At 37.7% G+C, this 11,121-nt stretch overlaps 1 protein-coding gene across 6 annotated transcripts in view; it reads left to right on the top strand.

Moving 5' to 3' along the window:
* Positions 1-11,121, top strand: part of NPHP3 (nephrocystin 3) — a 29,503-nt gene extending 18,382 nt beyond the window's left edge. Inside the window, exons 19-27 of one of the 6 annotated variants that reach the window (XM_027814790.2) lie at positions 50-172; positions 544-733; positions 876-1,117; positions 1,519-1,594; positions 2,770-2,897; positions 5,091-5,331; positions 7,239-7,364; positions 8,270-8,385; positions 8,582-11,121. In XM_027814790.2, the coding sequence (XP_027670591.2) occupies positions 50-172; positions 544-733; positions 876-1,117; positions 1,519-1,594; positions 2,770-2,897; positions 5,091-5,331; positions 7,239-7,364; positions 8,270-8,385; positions 8,582-8,762 (1,423 nt within the window). In that variant the 3' untranslated portion in view covers positions 8,763-11,121. Of the gene's footprint in view, positions 1-49; positions 173-543; positions 734-875; positions 1,118-1,518; positions 1,595-2,713; positions 2,898-5,037; positions 5,332-7,238; positions 7,365-8,269; positions 8,386-8,581 lie in introns of those variants that run through there. The other 5 variants (XR_008731975.1, XR_008731974.1, XR_008731976.1 and 2 more) reach the window with 5 other exon arrangements.

Genomic DNA, 11,121 nt, shown 5'->3' on the forward strand with positions numbered 1-11,121 from the left:
CTATTAGGCTTCTCAGAGTTTTTATTTTTATTTGCTTTTCTTTCAATAGTCGAGACCGAGTGACTTGGAGAAGTGCAGATGAACTTCCCTGGCTCTTCCAACAGCAGGGTGATAAGCAAAAGCTACACAAGTGTCTTTTGAATCTCTTTGTATCCCAAAACCTTTACAAAAGGTACAAAGGTAGCCACTGCTTTGGCAGTTATAAATATTTCAAAGTAATTCTTTGTCAATATAAATCAGAAAATGACAGATAGAGGTTAAAGGAACTTAAATAGTAGAGCCTGGAATGCTAAATTCAATTACAAATTCAAATTTGCTATTCAAAACTTAAAAATCGTATTTTTTTCTATTCTGTTATACCTGGGGGTTGGTAAAGGGAGAAATACTGCTGTTGAATAGCATTAGTCTCCATGGATTGTCTCTGTAGATGCTGTAGCATAAAGACAACATTCATGCATATGGCCCTTTTCCTCTAAGTTAGCATCAGTCTGAATAGAGGGGTATCAGAGATAAGATGAGCTTCTTATTTCCTTGTTAAAACAGGGGACATTTTGCAGAATTGCTGAGTTACTGGCAGCTGGTTGGGAAAGATAAGAGCTCTATGGCAGCTGAGTATTTTGACTCTCTGAAAGAATATGAAAAAAGCTGTGAGGGAGAGGAAAGTATGATCTGCCTGGCTGATCTTTATGAGACCCTGGGACGGTTTCTTAAGGACCTAGGTCTTCTCAGTCAGGTAAGTACATTTAGAGATTGTTGTAACAGCAAGAAGGCAAATTAAGCAGAGCTCATTGTGTGCTTTCTGTTGCAGTTGTTAACTTACTGTAGCATACAGGATGCTGCCTGCTGCCATTATGTTCTGAACTTTGTTGTTACAGGCTGTAGCTCCTCTGCAGCGGTCTCTGGAGATTCGAGAGACTGCACTGGATCCAGACCACCCAAGGGTGGCGCAGTCACTCCACCAGCTAGCAGGAGTTTATGTTCAGTGGAAAAAGTTTGGAAATGCTGAACAGTTGTATAAACAGGCACTGGAAATTTCTGAAAATGCTTACGGAGGTGAACATCCTCAGGTAGCCCGTGAACTTGATGCACTTGCAACCTTATACCAAAAGCAGAACAAGTAAGCTTAACTACACTGGTATTTTCCGTTTACGTTGAGGTGGTACAAAAATAAGAGCAAAGATTTTCTCCCTGAAGCCAGAATGTTTCTTTGGTTCTTTTTGAGGATTTCAGAAGTTCCAATGCAACCATGAGCATCCCCTCTGTGTTCTTGTAGCAGGCCACCCAATAGGGGCCAACTTTTGTGCTTAGTTTAACAACAAACCTCTAGAGATAGAGGAGGAGATTTTTCTGGCCCAAAGCATTTTGGATATTTTTATCTTTGACAAAAAATGTGATATTTTTTTTTTCTTCCCCAAGATTCTTATTAAATTGCAATACTCAAGTAACTTAAAAGCTTTCCAAAATACTCACTGATGCTACATTTGGCATTCTTTTAACACTATAAATAACTGTTTTCAGATATGAACAAGCTGAGCAACTGAGAAAAAAGTCCTTCAAAATACGCCAAAAAGCAGCAAGGCAGAAAGGCAGTCTGGTAAGGAAATTTTTGATATTTAATAAAAGCGCAGGGCATGCTGCGACTCTGCTAAATAGATGATAAAGTGTGTCAGCAGAGCTGACAAAGCTCCAGTGCTTTTGATAATTAAGGACATAGGTAGTGAAGTAGTCTAGCAGCAGCTTTTGGTGACTGCTGGAAATTTCAACTCTGCTGGAAGTGAAGATGCATCAGTACAACTGGTATGGAGTTGAGAAAGGTGGAAAAGAAATAAGTGGATATATGGTTTTGGGGGTACAGATTTACTGCTGATAGAATTGGCTGTCAAAGTGGCAACAGAAAGAAAGTGTTCTCCAAAATAACTGAGCCATTTATCCTACAAATATTAGTGAACACAGTGCTTACTGCAGTGGATAATCCCAGTAATAGTATTAGGTGCCATACTGAATTCTTCCTTATTTTTTCTTCTGTGTTTTTCAGCTACAGAGTTCCTTTTGTACTTTTAGAGCTAAGGATTTGTTTGTAATGTAGTGCTTGTCCTACAGGAGTTCATTTAGTAACTCCAGAATTCTAGTTGTGACTCTAATGATAGTGGTGAAAAGCCATAAAAATGTTCTGTTTCCACAGTGCTCAAATACAAATTAATTTGGATCATGGAAGTTTTGTCCATTTCTGCGATGAGTTCTACTACACAAATATTTTTTGTTAAGACTGCAAAGATCAAGAATAGGTAGAGTGTGTATCAATGGCTGCACTTTTTATTTGTAATTGCCTTCGCATGTAAACATTAGCTTGGCAGTCCATTCTACAAGGATCATGTAAAGCCTTGAGAAATACTTTTATATGCATTTTTTATATGGCATTTAGGATAAGAGTTTTAACTTGATTTTAACTTTTGAGCTTCTAAAACTAAGAATTTGATCCATATTGGTTATTTGAACTGTGGAGTTTAAGCAGATTAGCATGTGGGATACAGGGAAAACAAAGCTGTATGACAGCACAGTAATTTAAATTTCCTGGAAGCATTTTTGGTGAAATTCACAGTTGGATTGTAAATAAGCAGAATGCCTATGTGCTATTTAGCTTCAAATGAGAACTTAGGTAGGATTATTGTGCTGCTGTGGCACCAAACTGAGTCTTTTGATTTTCTGTTTTCAGTTGTACACTTTAAAAGTAATGGTGATTGGCTTGCATTACCTTGTGCTTTGCTGTAGTGTGGCTTTGCTCTCCTGCGTCAGAGAGCCCTGCAACTGGAAGAGCTCACATTAGGCAAGGATACACCAGATAATGCTCGAACCCTCAATGAGCTTGGAGTCCTCTATTACCTGCAGAATAATCTTGAGTAAGTTGTATTAGTTTTGACACATACACTGAGTGCTCTCATAGATCTAAATGGAAGCAAAGCATTGAGGACTGGCATTAAATGTAGAGACATGACTCATTATGGTGCCATCCTGATTCTTTCTACTGGTTTTTGTTTACTGTGAAATTTACTTGTATTTTCTAGAGTTCATGCGGTTAGCATGTGAGTGTTTACCAAGTCAGTGCATTTTCTGTGTTCAGAATTGATGTTTGACAGTTAACTAGCGTTCATTGCAAATACCATTTCTCTCTCAAAATTTATGCCCCTTCTACTCAGCTTCACTATTTTGTTACCCTCCTTTATAGTGTTCATCCTTGAAGAGCAGGATTGTTGTCACTCCAAATTGTCATATTATAAGAGATAACGAGTTAAATACTCAATGTGCTTGTAATCCTCAGGCTCCTACCCTGCTAGCCTTTTTAAGGGAAAAAGAGGACAGAACAAGCACAAAGGTGTTCTAAAAGCAGAGAGATAAGCAGGGGTTTTGAGGGGGAACAAAATGTGCAGAACAGTTCTGATTGCATGGTTAGCCACATTTCATATCAACTTCTTCAGTCCACAGAGTAGTCTAAAACTGTGTTGTGAGGTGATTGTAAAGTGACTTTAAATCCCACTCTGCTGAACTGAATCTCTTCAGAGGAGAAAGTAAGTGCACAGCAAAAAAGCACCAAATAAATTCTGGAAGTATTTTTACATTCTTCCTATATCTGATGTTTATGTCACCAGTAGTTGTTGGATAACTACAGAAGTATGTTATAATGTAGGATCTGAACACAGAATCTCTGTTAAATGCAGGACCTTTACAGTGAAGCAACTGATTTTTAACAGTTGTTGGAAATGCAGGAGTTTTCGTCAGTTTACCCTCATGAAGTCATACTGAAGTGACTGATTATAAAGGAGTGATACCGATCTAACCTCATACACAATCATTTTATATTCCACATTATTCATATGTAGTTCCTGTCCAACACAACCCGCTTCTAGAGTAACCATATCTCCACTATTTCATAGGTGACCAAAAGTTTAAACTTTGTTCTAGTAAAGGTTTAAGTCATTTCTCTAAATGGGTATTGTATGTCTGTTCTGAATCGGCAAGTCCAAAATTGAATTTTTTTCATAAATTTGATGCAGTTAGAATGAAATCAGTGGCAGAAGGCTATGTCACTTTGTTATATGCTATATCACACATCATCCTCTAGCCCTTGCATGGGGTCAGCACCTTTTGACACTTGTCTAAGAGTTCCAGAATTGAACCTACAGTTCTGTGTATAAATGGTCTTTTTTATTTTTTTATCTAGTGCGAAGTGGATTTTTCCAATTTACTAAGCTGACCTCTTGGGAATAGTGTCACGCAGAATTAGGTGTATGTCAGGATGACAAACTGCCTAGTTATACTGGATGCTACCAGTATTACATGGGGATCACCCGTTGTTTGTGATGGAGGAGCTGCTGTAAATCTGTAACGGAATGGTAGTAAGCTAGTCTAGTGAGAGAAAATATACCCTTTTGACAGGGAAACACTTGAATGGTGGCATTACACAGAGTCTTTTCTACTTTGTTACTTCTAGATGGGCTCTACCGCCATAATCTAGCTCATGATACACATAAATTTCTCGCCCTTTGGTATGAAAGCTGTCTGTTGAACTCTGTAGTATATTTTCTATTCTTTAAAGTTATTTGAAAAATAAGTGGGGCGTTCTGAACCTTTACTTTATATTCCACTGTTGCTTTATCTATGGGAAGTACTTGACTACTATGAGGAGTTGCCCTGAAGTCAGTAGAATGTCTTGAATAAAGAAGGATTATTTGCATAACTGAAGATATAGGCTGAATTAAAGAAAAGAGCAGCTATGGGGTAGTGTAAAGTCTGCTGAAATCTGCTAGATTGGCTTGTCAGTCCTTGACAGGAGGGATCCAGGATTGCACAGGGGTATATTGACCAGCTTTCTGTCTGCATTCTTATGGTCAGCTTGCATAGCAGGACCATATCTGGGATGTATAGTTCCTCACTGTGTAAATTAATTGCTGATCTGGCATTGGCTTATTCTGAGAAAAGTCTGTTTCCAGATGTCAGTATTTGTGCACTTTCCAAGGCTGAGTTTGTTCTGTTTCACTTCAGCCTGTACAGATGTTACCAGCTTTAAAATATCACTGAATGAATGTGTTCTGTAGGACAGCAGAGCTTTTTCTGAAGCGCTCCTTGGAAATGAGAGAGAGAGTCCTGGGACCCAACCACCCAGACTGTGCACAGTCTTTGAACAATCTGGCAGCCTTGTACAATGAGAAGAAGCACTATGACAAGGCTGAGGAACTCTATGAAAAAGCTTTAGATATCAGGAGGAGAGCACTGGCTCCAGATCATCCCTCCTTGGCTTATACTGTGAAACACCTGGCAGTGCTATACAAAAAGATGGTAAGCACAAGCCTCTTCTCTTACCACCTAAATTAACTGCAATGCCTTGCATTGCTACAGTCTTCAATCCAAGAGGAGTGGGGCGTGGGAATTTTGTCTGCTATTGGTGTTCCACACACACCATGCATGAAAGATGTAGTCAGTGGCCTCAGTCTGTTTCCAAAAAGCCCAGCAGATTTTTCGAAGCATGCTTTACTTAAAGGAAAGCTATTTATGAATAATGTCTTCATTGTTCTCAGTATTCACGATGGAGAATTTCTGTTTTGGTTAAAAGCTAGTGTTTTAGCTGCAGTGAGGGAAGCTCTTCCCAACTGCATTTGAGTTCTCCAGTGTCTGCCATGTGACTTGTGCATACAAGAGTTTGGTCATGTGTGCCTTAATAGAAAAATCATGTTTCAGGGTGTAGGGATAGTTCTTTTTACACAGTGACCTTGAATTTTACAGTCAAATTGAGAGTAACTTGAAGGTTCACAAGGGACATAATACTTAAAAAATAATCCCTTTGGCTGAGCCACCACAAGCTTATGTTGATTCACTGAAAGAAGAGTTAACCCACTGTGACATGCACTACAGGGAATAACATTAACAGTAGTATAAACTTCTGCATTTCATCATTTCAAGATGTTTTATGAATAGTTGTGCTTGCAGATGGTTGTTCTAATCATTCAATATCATAAGTGTAAGAGTGATGTAAGGTTTCCAGCTGTTGAACCAAGATCAAATCCAGAGTATGAAAATATTTTTTTTTCTTTTATATTTTCACATTTTACCATTCTTCGAAGAGAAAAGAGTCCGTGAAGATAATCCCTTGGATCAGATGCGCCTGTGGTTGTGCTCAATAACTGTTCCCTGCTCTTATGTCCATTAAATTGTTTTGGGTCACGTATTTCCTGCTCACTTCTGCTTCTAATTTTTGTGCTGCTGGAAACTGCAAAAGCACTCAATATTTGCATTAAGAAACTCTTTGCTAGTTTGGAGGAGCACAAATCAAAATTCATGGTGTACTAGTGATGCAGGGAAGAGGGGAGGAAGAGAAGGGACGGGAATCAGATGTAGAAAATTACAGTTATTTATAAATAAGTATTTATTCCAGATGAATTACTAATCATCTTCAAACTGTGGTGTGGTGATGCTTTGAAAAAAGGAAGCAATTTGATTTGAATTTTGCAGTTATGGTAAACCATTATACAACGGACGTTTGCTGTATTTAAGTTCTGATTGCTATTAAACACGGGAATTGACATTCTAGTAATAGAAGCCTCAACACACTTCTGAAGTATGTCCAGTTCATGTGTGAGCAGACTGAGAATTGGAGGAGAACAGATTTTCTGGAAAAATAATCTACATTAAAACATTAGTTGGAATAAGGGAAGGGTATTTTAGAGAAACCAAAGTCTCAGTATGGTGACTGGGAAGCAACAGGTACTTGAAATGACGCTGGGCACTGCAGCTGTTCCAAAGATGGTGCAAACACCGCTTCAGCAAGCAGAAGACTGCTCGAAAGTTAAGGCAGCTACATTCCCATATCACCAGTGAAATTTAGTCCGTTTAGGACAAAAAGTAAGTTCTGCTTTCTTGTACGGCAGAATGAGGAAATAAAAGTGGAGAAAGTTATTTGGATAGAAGTACAACTGAAAATTGTTTTTAACAAACAGCCTTCTCAATGAGACACTTACGGGGAAAAGTTAAAGAAATAGACATAACTGAGCTGGGAGTTGAATATGCTCAGTGTTTTGGAAAATTAGTTCATGATAAATATTAATGAGAAACAATCTGTGCAGAATTAATTAATGAAAGTGAAACCCTTATTCTGGAAACACATCTCCAGGGCTTTTTGTTTAAAATAGATTTGGCTGTTACCATTTTAACACAAGAGAACAGAATCATTTTTTCCCTATTATTTCTAGGGAAAACTTGACAAGGCTGTTCCTCTGTACGAGCTAGCGGTTGAAATTCGACAGAAGTCTTTTGGCCCAAAACACCCTAGTGTAGCAACTGCTTTGGTAAATCTGGCTGTCCTTTATTGTCAGATGGTAAGTTTTTCATGTCTTACATGTTTATTATTCCTGTGCTAGGCTTTTTATGATTTGTTCCTAAATGATACCAAAGAAACTTGATCACATTTAAAAGGGAAATTCCTTGTAAGATTTGCAAATTCTTAGGTTCCATTGTAAAGATTGAAAGGTTATTTGGCAAGGAAAATGTATGCAGGGAACAGGTAATTGCTGTCAGTGGTATTTCACAAGAACGCTCGGGCTAATACTTTTCAGATTATTCAGCATGCCCACATGCTTTATAAGACTAGAGCTGGAGTACAGCATTTTCTGCAATATGGTGGTTCTCACAGTAAGATGAAACACAGCTCCACTGCTGACTTGGAGGGAAACACAATCCTTTGAAATTTATGTCCATGAATAAAGAGTGTTCACTGTGGCCAACTGCAACTCTGTGCAACTAAAAACCTGAGAAGGCTGTGGACTGTCTAGGAAGTCTGCAACTACTATGAGATTCAAAGGAGGTGCAATCAGCTTGCCAAATTAATTATTTAGCATCAATAGGAGTGAGCTGTAGATTGTTTGCTTGTTTCCTGTATTTCTGCAATCTGCATATCTGATTTTAAACAAGTATTAAAGCTGCCTCAGGTAAAATCAAAGAGCATCTGGTAATTCCAGACTTTTAGGACTGAGATTTTTTCAAAACTGCTGAAGAAGTCCCAGGTGCTAATTATGATAATATTATGGGAATTGCATTTGCAAGTGCAAGCCAGTTGCTTTGACAATCTCAATTATCATACTCATCTGTCAACAGTATCAAGAACTCAAAACACCTGTCTGGTTAAATACACATGACTGAATATAGGATGTGTTGATACTATGTTGGAAAAAATAATAACAAATGTAATCTACGTCTGTAACAAACAACTTTCTACTACCCAAAGAAAAAGCAGATTGAAGCTTTACCTCTTTATGAACGTGCATTAAAGATTTATGAAGACAGCTTTGGTCACATGCATCCTCGTGTTGGGGAAACTCTGAAAAACTTGGCTGTGCTAAGGTAAGATTGTATGCTTTAGCCCTATAAAATCAAGTTACTATAAAAATTGCTGGATAAAACAAAACATCCTGGACTTCTGTCCAGGAAAGTAGAGAGCTTTAAGTAAACTTTGTTGATAGCATATTATGCATTTCAATTTAAATGAATTGACTTGTTTTATTTGCTTGTTTCAACTTTGTTTTACTCTGCTCCAAAGCTACGAAGGGGGAGACTTTGAGAAGGCAGCTGAACTTTACAAGAGAGCTATGGAAATAAAAGAAGCAGAGACTTTGTTGATAGGTGGAAAAGCAACTTCTCGACACTCATCGAATGGAGATACATTCAGCTTAAAAAGTGCGTTATCACCAAACATTTTCCTGGAACATGGACAAAGGTGATATAAACCTGCTCAAAGAAAAGGCAGTCTATTGCTATTGTAAAGCAGACATAAAATTATTAAGACAAACTTATTTTTCCTAGGCTAATGTACTATTTTGGGACCAACACCTGTCTTCATGAATGACGGGGAAACAGATCTTTAAGCTTGAAATCCCTCCACGTTAACTTTGCAGACTCTATGGTACAAAGTGAGTTTCTTCCATTGTATATAGATACGCATATTAATTACTAGCTAAAGTTACAGTTAACACCAAAAATGTGGATTTGATACCTCTTAGCTTAAGCGCCAGGATTACAGCAAGTTGAACCAACTGTATATACTCTGTAGGGTAGTTCTTATTTCTGTGTTGTAATAGCCTGGCTTAGATGATTTGTGTATTTTTGTTTCATCAATCTTTTCTGCCTTTTCAGAAGCTTTTGAATTTGTTTCTAAAGAGAGAGTAATTTTGAAAAAGTCAAAATACTGTTCCACCCAAAGCTTTACCTTGCAGGGTGATTTCAGCTTTAAGCAAACTTAATTCAAGGGATTTGTGCGAAAATAATTGGGTTTCCTTGGAAAGCTAATATATCTAAATATATTGTCACCTACAGTTACAGGTGTTTAACAGATTCACTGTGTTCAGTAAGAATATTTCCAGTGAGGGATTCTATGACCCAGCTCCCTGTTGTTGACCCTTTAGTGATACGTTCACTATTAAATCTCATTGAATCCCTTAAAATACAAGAATGTTTGTATTGGAGAAACCTAGTGATACAAAACAGTTTGCCCTCAGATAAAGAGATGCTAGTCAATCCTACCTGCCGGTCATTTCTTAATGCCCTGGTCATCTAGAAGAACCAGTTTGAAGTCTGTTCTCATTCAATGCATAAATCCGTGAATCAATTTAAATACATACTAAAGAAAAGATTTTGTAAAAAGTTGAATATAAGTGAAAAATTACTTGAAGCCTCACTATCATGTTCGAAGCAACTGATGTGAAGATTTATTTGATAGAGTTTGAAAAATGCAAATGGCCTTTATGTCAAAGGGGTACTTATCTTCCACAGCATTTTTTCCTTTTTAGAGTAGAGTTAAATATAACCTGTTCAGCCTTTGTTTTGTTTAGAAGGATTTAAATATTTTGGCAAGGCTGTAACTTGGCAAAAGAAACAGTATATAAAACTGACAGAACAAATACACAACCCAAATTTGATTTTTAAGATTACGATTTAGTTGGAAAAAAATAAAAATATATAGCTCTTGAAGTTATTACAGTACATCAACAAGAGCTGACACTTTGTAATAGCTCTCTAAGTATTTTCCTTTTACTTTAGAAAATGGGGATTTAATCAAAGAATCCACTGTATTCCAGCCACCTTGAAAACTTCTGAAAACAACAGAGTTCTTTGCAGGATTGTTACTGAGTAAGGAGAGGGGCAAAAAGGGAAAAAAACCCACCAACCTTGTAACTAACCAACCAAAACCACCAAAACAAAAAAAAAAGCCAAAGCCAAGCCCAAAAACCTCATCCTTGCCAGCTTGTATGTGTGTCTGTTGCCTACTCTTCTCAGACCTGGTAATTCCCTCCTCTAATGTTTTGTGCTATGAATTACCAGATGTCGTATCTAGCTTATCACTTCTGATTTTAACACGTATAATGATGTACCTTGCTCTCCTAAATAGTTTTCCTTAATGTTACTGGCTTAAATAGGGAGCTGCTTTTCTAGACCTTCAGTGTTCTATCAGCCCTCTTCCCATTTAGTCATTTCCAATTTTGAACTGTTACTATTCTTCCCTTGAGTGACTTCTCTCCAACTTACTCGTAGGTTGCAGGGTTGCTTTTGGAAGAAAAATCAGTCCCTAAAAAGCAGAGCAGATCCCAACCACCTATGGCCCATTAGCAGAGACCGTGAGGAAACAATCTGCTTACCCTGTCAACCCCCCCAAAATTATTACAGAAATAAAATAGCATTATGAGTAACAGTGGAGGGTCTTGCAGGCCCCATTTTGGCCATAACTATTGCTGCTGGTGTGACTGTTGCTGAATAGCCTCAAGATAGTTGTCCATGTCATTGTAGCTGTACCTCATGGACATTAAAAAATAATTGTATAGCTGATGTATGCCAAATAATTTTTCTATGTATAACTGCACCTCAGACCAAAGCGTCACCAGTTTCAATGGAGATTTCATCATAGTCAGAATGCTGCAGAAATGGAGAACTTCTTTTACGGGTTTGCCAAATAAACAAAGCTGGATGAAACCCTTGCAGTGTGCTTTGTAATGCGTAACAAAAGTAATAAACTTTCAGTTATGTTTTATAGTTGGAGCAGATTTCTACTTGTAAATGCCTTTTTAATTAAAAAAAGACCCTTAAAGC

Source organism: Falco cherrug, chromosome 4, assembly GCF_023634085.1.
Source record: "Falco cherrug isolate bFalChe1 chromosome 4, bFalChe1.pri, whole genome shotgun sequence".
NCBI lineage: Eukaryota > Metazoa > Chordata > Aves > Falconiformes > Falconidae > Falco > Falco cherrug.